General features: G+C 53.6%; 1 protein-coding gene across 4 annotated transcripts in view; it reads left to right on the forward strand.

The window, feature by feature from the left end:
• The first annotated feature begins 396 nt into the window (after positions 1–396).
• Positions 397–23,138, forward strand: part of Ralgds (ral guanine nucleotide dissociation stimulator) — a 42,145-nt gene continuing 19,403 nt past the window's right edge. For 3 of the 4 annotated variants that reach the window (XM_057754983.1, XM_057754984.1, XM_057754985.1), the window contains exon 1: positions 22,763–23,026. In XM_057754983.1, coding sequence (XP_057610966.1) covers positions 22,844–23,026 — 183 coding nt within the window. In that variant the 5' untranslated portion in view covers positions 22,763–22,843. Of the gene's footprint in view, positions 669–22,762; positions 23,027–23,138 lie in introns of those variants that run through there. The other variant, XM_057754986.1, reaches the window with a different exon arrangement.

Here is a 23,138-nt window from a genome sequence, read left to right on the forward strand (position 1 = left end):
CTGAAGGTGGCGTGGGGGTACCTGGGTGACAAAGTGTCCAGGCTCTCCATGTCCACCCAGCCTCAGCACCCGTGACGGTGATTCTAAACCCTGCGAGGAGGGGGAGTACTGCGTAGGGTACAGGGCTGAGGGACGCGAGAGATCAGTCCTCCCGAGCACGCGGCGCGTGCGCGCGGTAAGGCGGGGTCACGTGCGCGCGCCTGCCGGCACCGCGCGCGCTAGGCCGACCTCCCTGCGCCCTGGTCCATTCGCGTGCCGTGCGCCCCGCGAGAAGACAGGCCGAGCGCGTCCCCGAGCTCGCGCGTCCCCGAGCTCGTGCGCCGTGGCCCGCCCCTCGCACCTGCGAGCGGGTTGGGCGGGACCGGGGCGGGGCCGCGCTCTCCCCGCCCACCCGTCCCGAGTCCCGGGAGCTCCGGCGGAACCGAGCAGCGAGGCCTCAACGGCCGGGACCGTGGCGAGGAGAGGCGCGGGGCAGACAATGGGAGCGGGATTGGCGAGGGCCGCGGAGCCCCGGGCCTGGCGGGGACCGGAGGCCGCGCCATGAGCTCCGCAGCCGGACGCCCCGCTGCGCTGCGCGCGGGCCGAGGCGAGCGGCCTCTGCGAGCCCTGGGCCGCGCCCTGGGGCTGGCGATGAGCTGCCGAGGCTGAGGATGATGGTAGATTGCCAGGTGAGTCGGCTGGGGGCCCTGCAGCCGTGGGTGTGGACGAGGCCCGCACACACCCGGAGAGCGAGCGGGGCCGCCTCCACGCAGAGTGTGCACTTACGCTGTTCCGCGTCCTACCTGTCTTAGTACAATTGGGAAACTGAGGTCTGGAAAGAAGCTCGCTAGGTGGGCGGGGACCAGAGGAGAAGGGAAGACTTCCGGCCTCTTGGGTCAGAGCTCTACCCTAGCGTGGGGTTTCCTTTGGGAATGAGAGTCTCCTGAAGTCCTGGGGAACACTGGCCACCCCTCCGTATGGAGCCCACCCAGGCACGAGCGCACACCTCTGTTCACTCTAGAAAGATCCTACAGACTTCCTAGGTTTCAGAGGAGGGCGGGACAGTGAAGAGGTGGTTGAAATGGAAGAAGGAAGAGGCTGGAGGCAGCTCTGTCTTAGGGCTGAGGCGTCCAGTCTCCTAGCAACATTGGGGGTGCCCATTTTATGAGAGGCGCTGATGGACAGACGATGATGCTAGGATTCCCAGGGTCTGTTTGACAGAGGTCATCCTCAGACCAGTCTGGAGGGCAGGGCGAAGACCCTTAGTGTGGAGGTGCCTGCAGAGAAGATCTCACTTTCCTTCTTTGCAGATTGGGGTGCTTGGTTTTTGTGAATCTCCCAGGATCCCACGGGCTTGTGGAGTGTCTGTTGGCTTTGATTCTCCTTCAGTGACCCATTACCCATAAAGGCTCTAGGAAAATGCCCCCCCCCCCCCCCGTGGACTTCCTGAACAGAGAACAAGCAGCCCGAGGGTTTGGATGACTTAAAGGCTGGAGTAATGCAGAAGGCGGCAAAAATCTAGACCATTCCTCTAGGGTCCAAGGACAAGACCGTCCTCACTGGAGTATGTGGTCCTTATTTGGAATTGGGGTCAAGTTATTGCCTAGATTCAGAGAGGCGGCCTCCTGAGTGTGCCAGAGCCCCAAAGCCATCAGAGGGAAAGAGGGGGCGAAGTGAGGCTTCTGAGGTCTTTGTGGTAACTCCTGGAACCTACAGGTCCTGTTCCTCTGCCCAGCTGCGGCCTGGGAGACCTGCTACCTTGACAACAGGCAAACAAAAGGTTGTGTTTTGTTTTCTGGGTTTCTTGCCTGGGGCTGTAGTGCTGGTACTGGCCACCAGGGGGCAGCAGTGTCTGTGTCCTCAATGGAGTAACTAGAACCTGGGGACAGAGTTCCCAGAGTCATTCTGGGGGTATTGTCTGCCCCACTTTTCCAGGTTTACCCCATCACTAGCATCCTCAGGGTGAGCTGAGGGTAAGGGCTCTAGCTTCCTCTTGTCCTTTCACTTAGTGCCTTGCACGCCTGAACTCGGACCAGTGATTGCTCCTGGGTGTGGCTCTTAAAGTGATAGCTGTAGGCCCTGCCCTCTGGGACCGCCCAAGTATGCAGGAGGAGAAGCAGAGGTTCTGCTTGTCCTCCAAGGTGTTACAGTCTGTCCCTAACTCACAACTAACCATCCCCAGGCCTTGGTAATAATTCATTTGGGTTTGGGTTACTGCACCCCGACTGGTTCTTCTGGGAAAAGCCACATCAGAGCTCCTTCCAATGCGATTGGCAGGATACAGTAGGGCCTTAGGCCTCAGTTCCATGTGATCATGAGAGCCCTCTGTAGGACAGCCCATAACATCAGGACTTGTTTCCTCAGAGTCGAGCAGGGGTGGTGGAGGATCAGGAGGAAGCACAAGCGAAGACCAATGAGACAGCACTCATTTTCTAAACAGAGCACTGGTAGTGACCTTGTAGCTGCAGTGTTTGTTGACTGGAGGTGTTGGAGGTCTACCGATACGTAGGCAGAGCGGAAGACTAACATGCAGGCCTCTGGGAGCTTTATGCCAGCGTGGCATGATGTTATTTTGCTTACTTGCCAACCACCCAGTGTGTAGACTAGCAAATGAGACTGTCCTTAGAATACTGCCCCAGGACCAGGCTTGTCTGGGTTTGTATTCCTTGCCATTTCCCATCCCCACCCATAATTCTTCTCCCTCTTAAGTTTGTGCTTTAGTCACAGATGACATCAGCCCTCAAGTGTTACGGGTGTCGTCTTATATACACGGCCAGAACGAGCCCCCGTTGTGCTCACAGAGACTAGACTGGCCCTGAGAGGCACAGCAGCTACCCAGGAAAACGCAAGGGTGACCCACATGGCCTTAAACATCTAGAGCTTCAAGGACTAGGGCTATAGAGACACCGAGGCTGGTCGTCCCAGCATTCAGGGTGGCTGTGAGCAGCAGGAATCTCCGGCTTTCACCTACCATCACTTTCCCTGTTTCCCATCACCCCTCCCCCCCACACTGCTGTCACTTGTTTTTTTTTTTCCTTTTTCCATTTTCATGTATGTGTGTTATGCATATATGTGGAGGCATGCATTTTATTTGTTTATTTATTTGTTTGGTTTAAGTGGGGTGTTTTGGTTTGTTTTTGAGACAAGGTCTCTCTCCATAGCCCTGGCTATCTTGGAACTCACTATGTAGATCCCTGGCTGGCTTCAAAGTCAGAGATTCTCCTTCTGATTGCAGGGATTAAAAGTGTGTGCCAGTACACCAGCTTGGACACATGTTTGCACATGGGTAGGCACGTGTGTATGGTAGGTGTTGTTTTCATTGAGGCAGGGTCTCCATTACTGTGGCTGGTCTTGCTAGCTAACTTGCTCTGGAGATGCTGCCTCACCTTTAGAGGCTAGATTTATAGACAGGTTGCCATGCCCACCAGACATTTGCCTGTGTCCTGGAGATCCAGATCCAGTCCTGGCCTGGCACTTTAACCTTTTAGCCATCTCCCCAGCTTCTGACTTTTATGGACGTCTGAGCTTGGTGAAGTCACAGAGGTGGAGGTCCATTCACTTACCCTTTTGTTTGTACCTCTTGCAAGCCAGGCCACACCAGAGACAGGAAGAGTATAGTTTTAGTTTATTTGTTTTAATAAATAAAGCTAGCCTAAAGATAACAGGGTAAAACTAAGCCGCTAGAGGCCAGGCAGTGGTGTCACACACCTTTAATCTCAGGATTTGGGAGACAGAGGCAGATGGATCTCTGTGAGTTCCAGGCACCCTGGGCTACACAAGATCAATACAGAAAAGATTCAGGTGGTGGTGGCTCACACCTTTAATCCCAGCACTAAAAGGGAATATAAGATGGGAGGAGACAGAGGCTCAGCTCTGTCTGCAGTCGCCCAGCCTTGGTAGAGTTGACTTCTCTAGTGGCTTGGCTGTTTTGCTTTTCTGATCTTCAGCTTGAACCCCAGTATCTGTCTCTGGATTTTTATTATTTGTGCTACAGAAGAGCAGTGTGGAAAGCGGTCTTCTGGGAGATGTCCCGAGGGCAGGTGTGACAGTGAAAGGAGGTAACGGGCTTGGCTGGTATGCTGTGTTAGTGTCCTGCAGCTGCTCTGACACGATGCCGTATACTGGATGACCCTGCACAACACAAACCTGATCTCATGGTTCTAGGGGCCGGAAGCTTAAAATCAAGGCATCTGTACCACTGAGTCCTTTCCTAAGGCTGCAGGAGTGTGTCTTTCTTTTCTCGTCAGCTTCTGGCATGGCTATAGGCCTTAGCTTTAGATCCTCCTAAACATGTCACTCCAAGCCCTCTGCCTCCACAGGGCTGCCTCCCTGTGTCTATGTCTAGTTGTTGCCATTACTGTAAGGACATTGGGTTAGGATGGGCCCTGACCCTAGTGCATGCCAGTCTAACCTCATGTTGATTGTACCTACAGGACCCAAGGTCGTTAGGTAGGATAAAGCTTAACCTGTGATAAGGTCATAGTAAAGGCCAGATTCCCTCAAGTATTAGGAGAGCAGCTGGAGGCCTGAGGCTTGTGGTCTTAGGCTTGAGGCATGAGGCTTAGAGGCTGCCAATGGTAGCACCAGCAGGTGGCGCTGTGACTTCTGGTGTCCCCACTTCCGTCCAGCATTGTATTGCTTTGCACTGCACTAAGTTTCCACAAAGGGCTCATCTGGTTGCCAGGAGACCAAAGCAAACTGTCAAAAGGTCAGGAGTCACATCATTGATGACACACACTGAAGGAAATCAAACTAGGCAGGTAGCTCGTAGCTGTTGAGGAAGACACCTGAGCTCATCCCTCCCCACACACACATGCACACACCTTCAGGCCAGGGCTTTGCTTCTCTTCTTCACCAGCTTCCAGAAAACTCTCCTGTTACCACAGGCCACAAGACCCAGGTCTAGAAGGCTTCAGGAAGTAGCCTTAAGAAAAGATGGACTGCCCGTGCAGTATAGGACTAGAAGGGATCTTGCCTCAGCGATTTCACTGTCCCAAAAGGAGGTGTGCTCCTGGCAGGTTACAGTGGGGTCTTCTTAAATGCCCTTTGGTATGTAGGTTGTTAGGACAATGTGGAATGGGCTCCAGAGTGTCTGGAGTGGAGGCCATTTCCCACTTTCACCCTTCTTTGACTGCACCTCTGTTTGAATGCTACTGGGTCCAGGCTCAGCCCTGAGCTCATAGTAAGTGGCCCACTGACCCAGGCAGTTAACAGAGTAGTTAATGGAGAACTGCACACATGCGGTCTCAGGTGGAGAGTGCTGAACAAGTTATAACACAGGGCAGGTATATGGGGCCTGCAGCTGGTCTGGTGGGAGAGGGTGTGACTGAGGTCTCAGTACCTGGGTTCAACTTCAGTCTGCCATCCAGAAGTATGGCGGGTGAGGATCCCATGCCAGGAAGGAACTGTGCTCTTCAGGGGCATGCTGGGAGTCCTGACACCCGCATACACTGTTGGTCCCTTGAATCTGCACTGTAGCAGCTCAGAGCTCTCTGAGGGGGAGGGTTGGCAGGGTGTGGGGACAACCCCTAGCTGGGTAATGGCAAGCCCCAGGTGACACTCCTTTGCAGACAAGCCAGGGAGGGGCCAGGCGCCCGCTGTAGCCGAGAATGCCTTTCAATTACACAGGGCTTGCAGTGGTCTGAGCCCTGGCAGGGCGGGAAGGCCCTGAGGTGGTGATTAGCAGGAATGGAGACGTAAACAAATTAAATAGTTTTTTCATTCCTCTAATGCTAATGAGAGCCTCAGCTCTGCTTTCTGTGTTTTGCTGGAGTTCAAGCCTCAAAAGAATCCTCTGTCTTAGAGGATCACAGTGGTCCTTTCCTATAACCCCAGCTGAGGCAGGAGGATTATGAGCTCAAGGTCATCCTGAGGTACATTGTGAGTCTCAAAATAAATAAACAATGAACTCTGAGGAGTCTTTTCTTCTATTTTTTTGTTTTGTTTTGTTTTTTCGAGACAGGGTTTCTCTGTGGTTTTGGAGTCTGTCCTGGAACTAGCTCTTGTAGACCAGGCTGGTCTCGAACTCACAGAGATCCGCCTGCCTCTGCCTCCCAAGTGCTGGGATTAAAGGCGTGCGCCACCACCGCCCGGCCTGAGGAGTCTTTTCTTATCGGTATGGATAGGTGGCCTCCTTACAGGTGGGGTGGGTTTGGGGGAGCCTCCAGGTTCCCTTACAGGTAGTTAAGCCAGCCTGAGGAGGTAGAGATGAAGGATTGTGGCATTCCCCCTAAAAATGACAAGCCCCAGAAGAAGAGAGTTCCCATGGCAACCTAGCACAGTTGCTTGGCAACTGCAGTCCCCCAAAATACCTGCAGGAAGACTCCCAGCTAGGGGCTTTCCCACAGCCTATGTGTGGCCCTTAGTTCTGAGTTTGCTTGGGTACCTCTCATGGTTGGTCCACCCACACCCTCAGCACAGGACCTAGCAGCCCTCGCCCCCTGGATCCTTCCTGAGGGAAACCCCAGTCTAGTCCCTCTTCCCATCACCCCAAGCTGCAGCTGCCAAGCATCAGGCCATCCCCTAGCAACAGAGGCCATTTCCTGGATACCTGAGTGACAGCTGGGCAGTGGTAGAATGTCAGTGCCAGGCATACAGGAGCCCATGTAATACAAGACTGAGGTTCTAAACCAGCTGATTAGCCAGACAACCCCACCATACTTTTCCTTCCTGATCTGTTTCTCCATCTGTAGCTCATCAGCCCCTTTGCCTGCGAGTTCATCCTATACATAAACACTACCCCATGAGTTACATGGGGGTTTACATGGGAAGTGAGATGTTGGGCCCAGGGCTTCCACTTGCCCGAGTCCATCTCAGCTGGAAGATTTCAGGGCTTCAGGCGAGGCTTTGGATACGCTGACTGTGGAGCTGGACCCCAGGCTTGAACCCCAGCTTCAGGCGTAGTACTGGATATCCTGACGTGATTGCTAAGCCAGTCTGTTTTTCATTTTGTTTTTTGAGAAAGGTACGCCCACATAGACCAGGCTGGCCTTGAACTCACAGAGATCTGCCTCCCAAGTGCTGGGATCAAAGATGTGTGCCACCATCCTTCAGAATCCATCTGTGTCCTCTTTTCCTTTCCTTTCTACAAGAGAATTCCTACTCCTGCCTTCCCTGCAGGGGCTGTGTGGCTGTGCATTCCCTTAGGTGCTGTGTTCACTCGTGGAGCCCAACCCTGTGCTTGAACGCTGCCCAAGGACACAGTCAAAGAAGAGGCCAGCATAGCTGGAAAAGAAGAGGCCTCTGGGCACCTGGAGTGGCCTCACAGCGTAGAGGAGAGGGCAGGATGGACTGGATGGGTAGGGTGAACTTTAGAATGGGGTGGCGGTGAGGAGATGACCTCCAGACTTTCTGACTGGGTGTGGCAGTGAGATGTTGGTGACTCCCTGCTTCAGGAGGGAGCCAGACTCGCCCATTCTCCTGCTTGATAAGCTTGGGCTGCAGCCTGTTCTTGGATCTGTTAGACTAGAGGGGTGTGTACAACTTTCACAGTTGGGAGGCTCCTGTGATGTCATCTGCTGTACGCTGGACACACTTGCTGTGTTCACAGGAGGGACAGAGGCAGAATTTGGGCAAGCCCTTGGTGGGTGTTTGCCCAAGAGGAGAAGCAAGAATGGGGTAAACAGTGGCCAGGATTGTCCTATTTATACCTTCCCAGCATGGAGGGAGTAGAAACCAGAGCCTGAAGCCCAAACCCACCTCTGCCTGGGCACCCTACCTTCTTCACAGCTCTGCCTGCTTGGCTCTGTAGCCCTGCCTCTTACAAAGGCTGCTGGGAGAGGAATGGGTCCTCTCCTGGAGAGGGCAGAGACTTTTCTCTTGAGTGCCACCTGCAGTCCTTTATTACCAGAGGAGATGGGGAGGTCTGTGTAGCCCACCTCCTCTTCCACCTCTTTGGGGATTCCGTCCTGGCCCTAGGTGGCCTGTCCCAGGAGACTGGGGATGAGTGAGATGGCCCAGTAAAGTTCAGACTGGGGCGTGGGATGGGGTGGGGTATTGAAAGGGTATTGAAACCTTGGGTCTGCTCCCACCTGAACTGGATCCATTTCAAAAGAATTCCTGCCCCTCCCACCCATGCCTGGCTGAGGCCCAGCCTTGATTGTCTGCACCATCTCCTGTCCCCTGTCACAAGGAGGGGTGGGTGCTAGCAGGTCTCTGGAAGTCAGAAGGGAGGATCAAGTTAGGTTGGTTAAAATCCTGGCTTGGACCTGAGCAGGCTCTTTAATCCCATCCTCTATGACCTCCCTGCACGCTTAGACGTGGTGTGTGTGTGTGTGTGTGTGTGTGTGTGTGTGCGTGCGTGCGTGCGCGCTCTACCAGACACCACACAAGCAGGCCCTCCAACAGTACAGGGAGTGTACTCAGCACTGTAGACAGATGGCTGCAGGGTTCTCCAGAAGTGATTACTCTTGGAGCAAGCAACAGGCAGGGACACTTGTAGGCCCAGAATTGACTCCACAGATTTTTCCAGAAAGACCCTGTGAAGTTGAGTCTGTTGTCTGAGCCATTTGAGGTGACCTTGCCATCATCCACTGCCTCCCCCAGGCCAATTTCAAGCCTCGGAATATCCACGCTGCAGGTTAGACTTTAAGAGCCAGCTGGTTTGCCTGGCTCGAATTAAGCCCTGACGGCCATAGAGGTGGCAGCTGGAGGCTGGAGGGAGCATGTGGGCAGGTAGTGTCTGGTGGGAAGGGACTAAGACTCTTATTCTCAAAATCTTTGCAATTCTGAGAGTATCTCCTTCCCAGCAGCCAGGGCCAGGACATCCCTTCACAGAGTGCTTGCTTCTGCCACTGCTCCCAGCAGCCCTGTCAGGAACAGGTGCTGGACACAAAAGACCAGATGTAGGGGCCGAGGGAGGGAGCTACCAGGTCATACTCTCTCCTTGTGGGAAAGATGCCCGCCTCCCAAGCCTCTGGGCCTTCAAGATGGAGCAGCTGTGTCTTTGGCTGCTTTGGGAGATGTGGATCAGTGTGTGCTCGGTGTGCACATGCGTGACTGAGGATCCTTTCCCCGCCTTTGGACGCTCAGGCCCACATTTGAGTAACTATGGGCCCTTGTCATTGTTGTCCGCTGGTGTATGTGTCCCCAGACATGACAAGTCTGTCGGTGGCTGAGCCTTATGTGGAAGGACAAGTGTCTGTGTGTGGGGGCCAGTGCTGAAGGGGGAGAGGGAAAATATATGATCACATCCTAGCTGTGGAGTGGGGCCGTGAGCCTTTGCCCTTAGCCGCCCCGGTGTCCATTTTCCCATCTGTTCATCCGTTGATAGTCATTCCCAGACACCCAGCATTTCAGTGGCTGGAAAGGGCTCCTCTTAGAGCCTTGCAGGCATAGTCATTCTCTTACTCCATGGGGGCTTGGAGACCTCTAGCAGGCCACAGCAGGAGGGGGTGCCTAGCCTTTGCTGTTCCCTTGTTAAGTTCCCAGATATGGACAGACAGATGCAGAGCGTCTGAGTTTTGCTCTCGAGAAAAGCGCCAAAGCAGAAACAAAGCCTAAAGGTTGTAGAGAGCCAGCATGTAGCAGTGTCACCAGCCCTCAGTTTAGGGGACTGCTTTGGTGGGAATAGTTCTGTGGGAAGAGAGCAGTAGGCGCTAGCCCTGCCATCTAGCAGCCTGCGGGAGTCTGGAGCCCTCTTCAGGCCAGGGCAACTCCGGAGGTCCTTCTAAAAAGGGCTTCCCAGCCCTGGGCTGCAGGCTGGTGGCAGCTCTGGGCACGCAGTGTCCCTGGCATAGTAAACAGTCCCCCGTACCACAAGGGCCCATTTGTCCTGACTCCTGCGGTTCATGAACCCTGGATGACAAATGGCCTGCTCAGCACAAGGGCCTGGCTGTGGGTTCCCCTTACCCTTGGCTATCCCTTGGTGAGGTCTTCTCCACACAGGCCAAGCTGCACCAGAAAACCCTTTACTTAGCTAGTGGCCACACACTCTCCCTAAAACTCCTTCCGGCCAACCAGGAAGGAGGGTGATCCCTGCCCTGAACCAGAGCTGACTTGACATCCCAGGGCAGGCTGATTTCTGGGAAGGGCCCTGCTGTTGTTCTAAGGGAATGTGTGCCTGCTTCCCAGGAAGCCTGGCTGCCGCCTCCTCTGCCTTCCTTTGCTGGCCGGCTCCAGCCTTGGTGTTTTGCTTCATTCTCCTCTGTAGCAAAGTAACACCTCCACGGGGACAGGTGGGCAGACAGCGTGCCCCTCCTCCTCCATGAAGCTCCTGATCTGGAGGAGTTCTGAATAGTCAGGAACTTGAAAACCCAGGAGCCATCGGATCACCTGTTCATGTAGGTGCTTGTGCATCCACCGTGCCGGGAGCAGTGCCGGGAGCCCCAGCTGGAAGGAGGTGCAGTTCTGTAAGGAGGGAACGCTGCAGGATGTATGCTGTGTTACGCAGGTGTGCATCCCTTTACCTGCCAACACTGTGGGCAAGCACACTCTAGCTGTGGGTAAGGATGAGAAATAGGACACTTGTAACCGCTGTACCCATGAAGTGTGGGGCTTCCTGGCTGGTTGAAAATTGCAGTGATTTCCTCTGTACCCACCCTGTTCTGTTTGTTTGTTTCCCTATAGCCTTCTTACCTTCAAACATGTATTTTGCTCATAGTGCCCTAGGGTTGCAGGGCAGATGTGGGTTTGGGGGAGGGATGGATTATGTATTTTTGTTGTTGTTGTTGTTTTTGTTTTGAAACAAAACAAAACATGTAACTCAGGCTGGCCTCCAACTACATATGTAGCCAAAGATGCCCTTGAAGTCCCCCAGCTGCCCAGAGCTAGGATGGTAGGTATACACCATCCAGGGCCTCATGCGTGCTGGGCAGCACTCTACCAACTGAGCAATGTCCTCCAGCTTTATGTCTCTTCTGTTTGCTGGCTTACCGTCAGCTCTTGAACAGGCACCCAGTAGGTGCCAGGAGACTTCACGAGGCCAATGTGGGTGAGCTGCTGTGTGGCCCAGGGCCCCGTGGTCTCAGGTGGCCAGACCTCGCTACAGATCTTGCTCCCTTCCTACTTAGGAAGAGAAACTGAAGAGGTTTAGAAACTGCGGTATTTGTCACCGAAGCCATGTTCAGGTTACATTTTGCATACCTCTGAATTAGCAAGAATGCCTGGTTCTTCCCAGGGAGAACCAACCCCCGGGGCAGCTTTGGGCTACCATTTTTTCTGAACAAGTGGCCCGGTCCTGTGTCTGTTGAATATTCCTTTTGAACATAGAGCATGTCTGAGGCAGAGATTAGCTCTTTTTGTGGGCCAAGACCAAAAAGGAAAAGAGACCCAACAGCCATCAGGTGCTTTGGAATTTTGTCCTGACCCCAGCTCACAGCTGCCACTTGGATCTTTCCAGTTGGGCAGAGGCTACTGGCAGGGCATCCTGGGGGCAGGCCCAGGGTGGAGGAGGCAGAACTAGCCCTAGCTGCAATGAGAGAAACTTCAATCTTGGCAATACTGAATCTATTGGGCCCAAAGCCAGTGGGAGCGGCCAAGGGCAGGGCACAGATTCTCAGGACCTCCCCTTCTTGGCAACCCACAGGACTAGGTGGTCTGGTAGAATGGCCAGCCAGCAGGCAGGCAGCCAGAGCAGGGGAGCCCTGCTGTGAGCCAGGCTCCTAGGCTTTTCCCAGCTTCCCCACACTGGAGCAGGTGTGGCCTGTGCTTGCTGTGCTCCCAGCTTTCCTGGCCTTCCCGGTAAAGAGCAGAAGGCAACACCCCATGGCTCTATGAACCTTCCCATAAGTCACTTGGAGGCTCTGGCCCTTCAAAAACACGGGAGCCCCTGAGATGCTCACCCTGCTCACAGATGGCACTACAAGGACAAAGGCACTCTTGGCGTTTTTTAAGAAAGGCAGGGATTGTGGGAGGGAGCCGCTGCGTGGCTGTGAGGGAGCCTTTCGCATTGTGCCTGGGCACATTGTGTGATCCAGTGGTGTCTGCACTGGGTGGTTTTTGTAAGTGAGGACACCCTGAAATCACTGAACTGAACTGTTCTGTGGGCAGAAAAGATTCTCTCTTTGAACCTAACAGTGATGACTCCAACCAGGTTAGGGGTAGTGGTAAGGGTACATGGAAGTCAGAATCTCAGCCCAGGCTTCATCCGTACGACAGACCACCCCTCTCAGTGACACAGACCCTGTAGCCCTGCACCTGTCAGTGCCGCAGGCATAAATATTTTGTCATCTTTAACTTGATTCAAAGTAAAATGGGCAGCCCAGAAACTGAATGGGTCTGAGCATCCCCTTAGACTTGGTACTGTGTGACCAAGGCAGATTGTTTACTCTCGTTGGGCTTCCCTGTTCCCTGCTGTACAGTAGCGATAATGACTGTCTCTTCAACAGCCTGGCCAGGCTGGGCAAGAAATGTTTTGTGTTCACTGAGAAGTGCTAAAGGCAGGGTCTAATGTGGGACCAGGTGACTGGGGACCAGGGCTTCAGAAATCTCCCATCTCCAGACCCTCTGTGGGTAAACATTATGTTTGGGCTGCAGGGTGCAGATGTTGGCAGTACCACTTCCACGGGGCCATTTGGTCAGAGCTGAGAGTTAGAGGTATGCCCCCAACCCAAGGCCTGCACTCTCCTTGGCCTCAGCAAAGACAGTGCAGCATGAACCACAGGAGCGAGTTGAGTGACTTGATGATGGTCCCAGTCCCCGGTGCATGTGGTGGGGTGGGGATGGAGGGCTGGGGGGCTGTCCTCTCCTCCCTCACAGGAGTGTCAGGCCAGCAGGCTGCAGGAAAAAAGAGGAGCAGAACCAGGGCCCCAGTGAGCCTCCTGAACAGGATGTTGTACCGAGTAAACAGCTTCTGGAGGAGTCACTGCTCAGCTGAGTCACAGCTCCTAGCGACAGCCACTAGCTGTTTATAAACAATGGGCTCTCACCCCTCAAGGCCTGCCCTCAACTGTGAAGGGTAGGAAGACACTTCCCAGCAGTAATATCCCCAAAAAGTGCTAGGCCGAGACAACATAGGCTTATGTGAGTGGTTGGGGATATAGTCCCAGGGCTACTGGTGTGGAGAACAGGACAGATGACACAGGTGTCTTTGGGGAGTGGGCATGAGTTGTGTGTACACAGGTGTGTAGGCAGGGGTGGTGCGCTGTTCCTGTGGTAGGGGCTAAGGAGGTACCGCCCATCCTCACACCCCCCAAAGCCCACTCATGTGGCTCTGGAAGCTCCTGTGGCAGGGGCTAAGGAGGTACCGCCCATCCTCACAGCCCCGAAAGCCCACTCCTGTGGCTCTGGAAGCTCCTATGTCCATCCTCGTTCCAGGCAGTGACAGTGACAGTGAAGTGTCACGTGGTTCCCGAGGGCCTGGAACAAAGGGCCTGCTCTCCCAGGCCAGCCTCGTGAAAGGGTGGGGCTGGGAGCATATGGATGGGAGGAGGGGCGGGAGGCCTACTGGCTCCTCCCTCCCTCCAGTCCCTCCTCCTGGAACCCCAGCTTCAGAAGCGGCAGCTGGTCCTTCTGGTCCTGTTCTTTGACCTGGCTGTGACTCAGACCCTCCAGCCCTCTCAGCCACCTCAGAGCTGCTGCCCCAGGCAGCCCTGCCCTGCAGGAATAGGAATAGCCCCAGGATCAAGCCCTGCAGCCTAAGCTAAAGGCTTCAGCAGGGTCAGGAAATGGGGGTACTAGGCCTGGGAGGCTGGGAGGGATGGAGGTGTTGGGTAATAGGAAATGTGCATCAGAGGCAGCCATTGTATCTTTTTTGGTGGGGGTGGTTTTTCGAGACAGGGTTTCCCTGAGCTTTGGAGCTTGTCCGGGAACTTGATCTGTAGACCAGGCTGGCCTCGAACTCACAGAGATCCGCTTGCTTCTACCTCCCAAGTGCTGGGATTAAAGGCATGCACCACCGCTGCCCAGCTAGACATTATGTCTTGCACAGGCTTGGTGGTCAGGAAGTCCATATAAACATTTGTCCATGAGAGGTACTAGGACAATACCATTGCCCTCCTGACCCCTTCACACTTCCTCCACAGGCCTCTGTGAACCTGAACAGGTTCACATCATAGGAAACCCCTGCCTCTCTGGTAAACCTGCACCAACCAATGCCGGTGGCTAGGTGGGCAGTACAGGAGAGAGAGGGGCCAACAAGGAGAACAGCCAAGCAAAGGGGAAGGGAGGGGATGGAGCAGAAAGCCATGCTGGGAACTCCAGAAGAAGAGGACCAGAGCCTGGGTGAGCCAACCTGCATTCCCCCTCAGCTGCTCTCTCCCAGGGAACAAGTTTTCCTGGGGATATCCATTCTTCAAGTAAAAAATTTTACTTTCACATCAGTGGCTATTTCAGAGTGATTGGTGGAGGCCCAGTTACAAGGCCGTCCTGAGTGCTGGACAGACCCAGACTGTCAGCTGAAGCTCCCTCTGTAGTATGGAGCTCAGCTATGGTACTAGTGTTGCCCAGGCATTGTCAGCTCACATCTGTTCTCTTGTGTCCTTGCCACAGTGTCCCCAAGAGTATTAATGCATCTTACACTTGAGTGCTTAATGCTCTAAGCCTGCTGGGACCAAACTCTTGTGTCATTTACCCGGGCTGCTGGTGTGTGGGGCAAAGCAGATGACACAGGTATCCTCAGAGAGTGAGGAGCTGCTGAGAGCCTAACACATAGTAGGTTTGCATGCAGTACCTGTGCTGTGGGCCCATTTCACACATGAGAAAATGAGGCCCAGAGATGCTAAGCCTTGGTCTCAGGGTCTCAGAGGCCTGAGCTGGCTGATTTACAGCCTATGGGCACTGCTTTTTCCAAAGGTCAGGGCTGAGTGTCAGAATTTGCCAGAAGCCAGAGTTGACACCTGGCCTCCCAGGGCGCAGTGACAAGGAACAGGAAGTGTACCTGGCACACAGGGAGGCAGCTGGAACTGTTGTTGTGTCTCAGTGGTCTAAGAAGTCTACTGAGTGGTGGGCTGCCGAGGACACAGAAGCTATGGCTGAGGCCTCATTCAGAGCATTGTCAAGGCAAATGAGGACTTGGAGCCTCTTCTGGATGGGGCAGAAACTAACTAGTAGAAGGATTTTAGTGGAGAGATGGAGTGGGGGCAGGGAGGTATGGGCATGTCAGCTTCAGGGCCCCTGCATCATCTATCCTTGCCCTTGGTTCTTATGCTCCTGTCCAGTCTGGCCTGACCCCTCCCCCTTCCCCAGAATTCCCTCTGCATTCCCAGAGAATCCCCATCCCAAGGTCCCTGAGATCCTCTCTTCTGTGAAAGAGCCCTCTGGGTGAGTTTAGGGTGAAGATCTTATCACAAGACTGGGAATGGGGTGGGAGGGAGCAGCAAGAGGTTGGATTCAAGTTCGAAAGTCTCTATATGTGCCTTGCCTTCTCCCATCACAGATGGGTGGGGGGGTATGTGCCTGCAAGTCCTGCAGGAGGCGGCACCAAGCATGGACAAGAACCAGGGCTTGACCCTAACCTTCCCCAAGTCTTTGAACCATCTGGTCAGTCAGTGACCCTGTACGCAAGGGCCACTGGGAGAGCTGTGGTGCTGGTGGAGCTCATCCTGGAGACTGGAGATGGATGTGCCTCTGAGGATGCTGTAGACTCACTGGCCACCACCCTTGCTTCCTGCCTCTGAAAGTGCTAGGGCCCAGCCCGGGTCCCAGGAGGGTGAGGAGCCTGGCCTTCATCCTGGTGTTGGTAGGCCTTGAGTCAGGTCTCAGGATGCGATGGAAACAGGCTGTAGGCCTGGCAGATATGAGCCAGGGAGCCCTTGGGCAAGTCTCTTCCTTGAGCCCCAGTTCTGTGTGTCAGATGGCAGTGTTAAGCTTGTTTGATGACGTCCAGTATTTGTTTCACAGTAAAACCAGAGAGAGGCTGGTGAGTGTTCTCAAAGCCTAATGTACTAACTTTGCTGCTGCCCCTTTCCTGATGGGTTGCCTACCTAGTTCTCCTATGGTCTCTTCTGTGATGCAGCAATGGCAGAACTTGGTTTTTCACTGCCCTACTTGATGGCATGAGCAGCAGGCAATCCTGGCTTAAAATGAAGTTCTGTGCCTGGCATGGTGGCAGCACCTGTAATCCCAACATTAGGAGTTCAAGGTCATCCTTGGCTTCAAAGTAAGTTAGAAGTTAGCCTGGGCTGCACTACATGACACCATCTCAAAAAATGTGTGATTGTGTGTGGGGGGGGGTGGCCTTGGTTCCTGTCCCTGCTTGGTGCTGCCTCCTGTAAGACTTGCAGGCACACACCTGAATCACACTTGTCTCTGGGATTCCTTCAGTTCCGTGTGAGTCACGAGGGCTTCCCTGCTGTCTCCCATAGACCTGGCTTGCTCACTTGGTGACTCTGCTCCTGACAGGGCTGATTTTATCCCAGTATGGAGACTTCCAAGCCCCCCAAGGGAGATCAGTGGGGATGAGGTCTTGTGGAGGGGAACTGGAGGAGAGAGCTGGGTCCACCTAAGGGATGTAAATTAAGGCTAGAGCTGCTGGGCCAGCCCAGAACAGAGCCCTGGCCACTCATCCTTGCTTGCCCTCTGGCCTGGTACAAGTGGGAATTCCTGGCCCTGCCCGTCACAACAGCAAGTATGACAGCCATGCAGGTGACAGCAGGCCTTGGCACTCCTGGTGCTCAACTCCATTGGGGCAGGCAGGCGACAGGCACACTATCGGAAAGGAAAGCCTGCCAAAGAGCCCACTCCCCCACTGGGCTCCCACCCTACCATGGCCCGGGAAGCAGACTGGGTCCATGCCAAACCTACTGTGCCCAGGGGGAGGAAGGGCTCAGTGTTCTTTGCCTGTGTCTCAGTGGTGACTGCCAGGCGGTGGGCTGTTGCCCGCCACACCATTCCCCGCACTCCCACTCCAGCAACACCTTGGCCGGCACCCCTGCTGGCACCGACTACTGAGGTGAGTGTTTGCTGGGAAAGGTTGTCACAGCCAAGGTCAGGGCTGGGCTGTGGGACATGGCACCTCAGGGCTCCTTACCCTCCTTGTCAGAACTGGTTGAAGGAGTTTGGTAAGAAGCACAGGGAAGCTCTGTCTCCTGGACCCAGTGTCAACACGGAGGTTGGGGTGTTGTGCTCATGCTACCTGTGTGAGCTCTGGCAGCTCTTCTCCCCGGCCACGGCGGGCAGCATGCCTGTGACCTCTCACATGGCAGCTTGTGTTGGATGGTGCTTCTTGGATTACATGGGCTTTGTGTCTTACCATCTGCTCCTGGAACTCTGAAAACTGGCTGGTATGTTGTAGTCATTGTTATGTTAGTGTCCGCAGTTTTCTGGGAGAGAAACAGACTCAGAGAGGTGACTCAAAAGACATAGAGCAGGGAGTGTGGCTCAAATCTGGTTCCAAATCCTCAGGACGTTGTCCACTTGGCACTTGGCTGAGTGTGTGAGAGGAGGGTAGGACAGCTGCCCACCCTCCAGGGAAGGGAAGAGAATGGGTGTCTGATGTCAAGGCCTCTCTGTGTGTGATGGGCCCTTTCCTGCTATGGGACGGACATGACTGCCTTCTGATTACCAGGCTTGGGGACTGATAGGACTGTGGGACACATGGGGCTGTTGGTTCCTTCATCTGCCATACATGCTTGGTGACTCCTGTGACTGCCCCAACAGCTTATCCCTCGGGTCTTCCCTCCATTTCTACCTGTGTGTTCCCACTGACTCTCCTCTGCCTCCATCTCCCTCAGGTGGCACTTACGGCTTTAGTGCCGTCGATGGCTGCTCAGGTGTTTGTCTGCAGTGGGCATCTCGTCATCAGGGTGGCCTTGGTTCTTGTTCCATGAATAACATGTCTCATGGTACCAGGCAGACTGCTCTTTGCCACCTCTGAGTGTCCCCAGCTTGGAGTTGAATTGGTGGGACAGAGAGCCACAATCTTCCAGGGGCTCCATGAGACTCAGTGAGGCTGATTCAGAATTCATGTGTCCTTACACGGGCCATTTCCATTGCCCCAGGTTTGGTGAATATTTTTTTTAATATTTTTATTTATTTATTATGTATACAATATTCTGTCTGTGTGTATGCCTGCAGGCCAGAAGTGGGCACCAGACCCCATTACAGATGGTTGTGAGCCACCATGTGGTTGCTGGGAATTGAACTCAGGACCTTTGGAAGAGCAGGTAATGCTCTTAACCTCAGAGCCATCTCTCCAGCCCCCTGGTGAATATTTTTTAACAGTTGTTTAGTGTGTGTGTACACGTTTGTACAAACTTTTTTATTATTTTTAATTATATTTAAATGTGTGTGTCTGCATGTGGTTATGTCCATTTGACATCAGAGGTGTTAGATCCCCTGTAGTCAGAGTTACAGCTGGTTGTGGATGCAGAGAACTGAACTCAAGTCCTCTGCCAGAGTTTAACAATTGAGCCGTCTTTTCAGTCCCTCTAATTAATTAATTAGAGTGTGTGTGTGTGTGTGTGTGTGTGTGTGTGTATGATGTATGTGGGCCCACTTGCCACAGCGCATATGTAGAGGTGAGGGAACAACTTGCTGGAGTTGCTCTCTCCTTCAGACTCTGAGTGGGCTTTCCAGGGATCACACTGAGATGGCCAGGTCTGCACTGTCTTCCAGCAAGCCCTCCACTGAGTATCAGCTGGCCTTGTTCCAGTTTCCATGTGAGGTCAGAGATGTGTGGTAATGATGTCACATCCTTCCACCCAGTGCAATCTCCTGTGAGGTTAGATACTTAAGTTCCCACCTCAATGTATGGAGAGGCCACTGGAGGCTGCAGGGGACGCAGGATAGCCAGGCCTGTCCCACTGTGCTAGCCGCACCCACTCTGGCTCCGGTGCGTCACTTCCCGCCAAGGTGTGTGCTCACACACCCACACAGGGCCACCCCAGAACCCAGGCAGGCCAGGAATGATGATACTCTAGTCGGGAAATGACAGATGACCTGGGCCTGGCCACACCCTATCTATGTCCTCCCTCCAAGCACTCTACATGCAGAACAGCAGATGGGTGGGCAGGCCTTTACCTGCCATCCAGGGGTGAAAAGTTGTCTGTTGTTCTGAAGCAGGATCTTGCTCTGTGGCCTAGGCTGGTCCCAAATCCATAATTTTCTGACCTCGGACTCTCCAGGGCTGGGGTGACAGGCATGTGCCTAGACAAGAGACAAAAGGATTTCTACCGGTGCCCAGCCTGGCTGCTGTCCTCACTGGCTGTGGCCCAGTCCAGGTGTGAAGTGTTGACCCATGTCTGTGGTTGCCCTGACATTGTCTGCTGCTCAGCAATCGTGGACCTGTGCTCTGGGGAGCCAGTGCGGAGGCAGCCAAGGTCCTGAAAGGCACTAGTGACAAGTTCACTGTGGTGGGGTGAGGACTCACATTTGTCCTAGTAGGGGGAAGCCCAGACTCTGGGGACCATAGGCAGTTGTGCAGATGGGAACTTGGAGAGGCTCGTTCGTCAGGGAATCAGGGATTGTGTGAGGGCAGGGAGAAAAGAAAAAGACAACAATTTGATCTGGACACACCTTTCTCCTCAATCAGGGATTGTGTCCAAGGGTCTGTGGCAAACTCAGAGTGTGTGCCTAGTTAAGGTCACAGGTGCTACTCAGCTTCCCCTGAGCCTCTGATCCCACGCGGGCAGATCCCACGTGGGGATGCAGCTGGTGTGAGTGGGTCACCCAGAGCTTTGAGAGAAGCTTGGAATTTAGATTTTTATGTGAAGTCACCTGACCTTTTACTGTTGACTCAAAAATTTAAAAACACTTTGCAGTCCAAACAAAATACACATGTGCACCACACTTGGCTTGCTGCTGGTCTCCAAAGCTTTTCTCTGTGAGGAACATCCTACTGTGGAAGGTCAGCATTGTTCTGAGGGGCTCGTTATGTCCCCAGCGAGGAGCAGATGCATTTCCAGGAAGACCAGGAGCAGAGTGAGGAAAGGGGAGAGATTCCACAGAACTCACTGCAGAGGGAAGCAGAGTTCTCTAATACCCCAAGTGTTAGTGTTAATGTGAGCCTTGCATTTCAGACTCACCCAGGGCCACTGGGGCTGCCCCAGCCTTTCTCATGAACATGTGGGCATTGGAACTCAGTTTCTCGGGGTCCACCACCTGAGCCCAAAGCAGGATCTCTTTCCTGTGTTATTGTAAGGATTGTGTGAGTGACTAGGCAGAGGAAGAACATAGGAAGTAGCTCAAATCTAGCTCAGGGTCAGTATATCCACCAGGTCTATAGCTTGTGGCCTTCCTTCAGTAGCTGCTGGGAGCCCCAGGAGCCTTAGAGGGTGATTCTCCAGCCAAACCCTATTTGTTCTTTTAAATTTTATTATGGAAAAATCTCAAATAGACCCAGGGTAGAAAAAATGGCATAAAGCTTTAACAAGGTCAGTTCATCCACAAGTCCCAGATACATGGATTCAGCCATACAACTCATATGGTAACCCCATACCATAGTGGCAGCTAAGAAACAGTGTCCATGTCCAGCCAGGCATGTTGGCCAATGCCTTTAATCCCAGCACTTGGTGGGCAGAGGCAGGTGGATCTCTTGAGTTCCAGAGCTATGCAGTGAGACCCTATCTCTTACAACCAAATAGAAAAGAAAGAAAGAAAGAAAGAAAGAAAGAAAGAAAGAAAGAGAAGAAGTAATGTCCAGTGCCAACAATATGCAGTACTCTTCAGCTACCCGAGGCCAGCCTGCTCTGAAAATATTAAATGGACAATTCTAGAAATAAAAATTAAATCTCTTGCTGCTCTGAGTACCTTTCATCTCTACACCCTGCCCAATGAGAAATCACCCCTTTGCCCATCATAGCCACACTAGACTGTACTTGCTGGTCAGCCACTTGACTGGGTTACTGCACCAACCATTTTGGTATCACACAGAGTTTCCTGTTGTTATTTCAGGATCCTGCTGGGCATCTTAGACTGCATTGCCCTCAGGTAGGAGGGGAGCCTTTGTTAACAGCTGCTTTGTTTACAAACCCACACACTGGCTGGTGTCTCTTCTTTTTTGTGTACCCCCTCCATATTTGTTGGAAAAAGAAAAGCCTGTCTGCCTGTCCTGCAGGCTGTATTTCTGTAGGTTGTAGGCTGGCAGTCTGTCTAGTGTGTCCTTCTGACCTGTTGTTCCCCCAAGTGATGGTTAGGCTTAGGTGTGGGTTGTGTTCTTTCGTGTCATGTCACATGCCGTCCTTACCCCCTCTTTTAGGATGGGCCTGCCCTTGGTAGTGTGGGGATGATCATGAGGGAAGCTTACCGGGCCTTGGGGAGTGCTTTGCATGCTGGGAAGCATCTCGCAAGTCATAGCCAGTGCCTAGGATGACAAGGATGTGATCCCTGCAGGGTCTAGGGCACCGGGCACACCGGGCACAGTGTGTTGTCTGCCAGCTTTCTTCTCTTCACAGAGGACATGAGGACATGAAAGAGGACCAGAGGAAGAAAGGGGTTGAGCTCTTGGGCCATGGGAGCTAGGTTTTCTGTGTATCTGTATGTTTGTCTGTGTGGCTATGTCTGTGTATCTGCCTATACATGTGAATGTTTGTATTTCTGTATCTACATGTATGGTACCCATGAACAGGCTTTCCAAGAGGAAGGATGCAGCAGTGCAGAACAAGACAGAAAGGGAACTTGAACTTGGTAAAACAGGAGAACAGCAACCAGAAGGGCTGAGTAGATGGATGGGACCTCCACCTCTCTGCCAGTGGTCATCACATGCAATTAGTGAGACAGAAGGCAGTCCAGCTGCCACATGAGGCTGCAGTGTGATTAACTCCCAACTCCAGCCTCCTTGGGACTACCCCTTCCCTGCAACCTCTTTGAGGCTGGAAAGGTAGTGCCTCGGATCTAAGTATCAGAGAGAAGCTGTCCTTAGAAAAAGGTCAGTGGTCACAGGCAACAAAGCTGACCTGGTGCTGGGTTGGCCCCAGGATTGGGGCTTGGGAGAAGCCCTCAGGAAGTCAGGCAGTTAGTGCCGCCCTGCAGGACTGCAGCACAGCCGGTCTTCCCTGGAGGCAAGGCAAGGCCCCTGAGGCTTCTGAGCAGCCTCCATCTCAAGCCAAACCTGCTTATCTTTTTCTTAAACCAGCTTTATCACTGGACCCTGCTCGTAAAAATACTTTAGGACAGTTTGAAAATTCAGAAAAATTTAAACCTTGGAGCTGGAGAGATGGCTCCAGAGTTAAGAGCACTTCCCGTTCTTCCAGAAGTCCTGGGTTCAGTTACCAGCACCCATGTGGCTCACAGTGCCCCCTTTTGTTCCCCTCAGACACCAGGTACACCTGCAGGATACCCACATGAATGAAAAATAATCATACACATAAAGTAAGCTTTTTGAAAGTATGCAGTCTCAACCAATGTGATGGTGCATGCCTTTAGTTCCAGCATTCAAAAGTTAGAAGCAGGTGGATCTCTGTGAGTTCCAGGACAGCCAGGGTTACACAAAGAGACCCTGTCCTGGGAAAAAAAAAATATACAGCCTCACCCAGAGGTAGCATTTCTTTTACACAGTAGGTCCCATCTAGTTTATGCATGTCTTCTCTCCCAGGGGAACTTGGGCTGGACACTCAACCCAATATTCAGGGTTACCCTTTCCCGTACTCTGGTATATGAGCACATAATCAGTGATCTCGTGACATCCTCTTGTCACACTCTTGCAGGAAGTCATTTTCATTACCCATACTTTCCAGTTGAAGAAACAGGCTACAGAACTAGGGGGTGTGGTAACTGGAATTCTTGGGAATTCCAGTTCTGACTTCAGCAAAACAGCATCGGGGCACCACCCACACATCAGTCAGACAGCACGTGCACACGGTATCCGCAACTGATGACACGCCCCTTGGAGACCACGCCCCTTCCTCGGACCCCCGCCCCCAGCTGACATCAGCGGGCCAGGCAGCGGGCACAGAGCGCTGGCAGCGCAGAGCTGCGCTGGGCCGGCCCTGCGCCCGCGCCGCCCTGGGTCTCGCGGCCCACCGGCCGCCCGAGCCACTGCGAGCCGTCCATGGTGCAGCGCATGTGGGCCGAGGCGGCCGGGCCCGTAGGGGGCGGCGAGTCGTTGTTTCCTGGCTCCCGGCGCAGCCGCAGCGTGTGGGACGCTGTACGTCTAGAAGTGGGCGTCCCGGACAGCTGTCCGGTGGTGTTGCACAGCTTCACGCAGCTAGACCCGGATCTACCGCGCCTGGAGGTGGGTGAGCGTGGGCGGGGGGGGGGGGGGTTCCTTCCACAGAAATCTCCCTGCTGCACCAGCTCCGGGGCAGCAAGTTGGGCATCACAGCTTCCAGCACACCCTGAGCTGT

This window comes from Chionomys nivalis, chromosome 22 (genome assembly GCF_950005125.1).
Source record: "Chionomys nivalis chromosome 22, mChiNiv1.1, whole genome shotgun sequence".
NCBI classification, from domain to species: Eukaryota; Metazoa; Chordata; class Mammalia; order Rodentia; family Cricetidae; genus Chionomys; species Chionomys nivalis.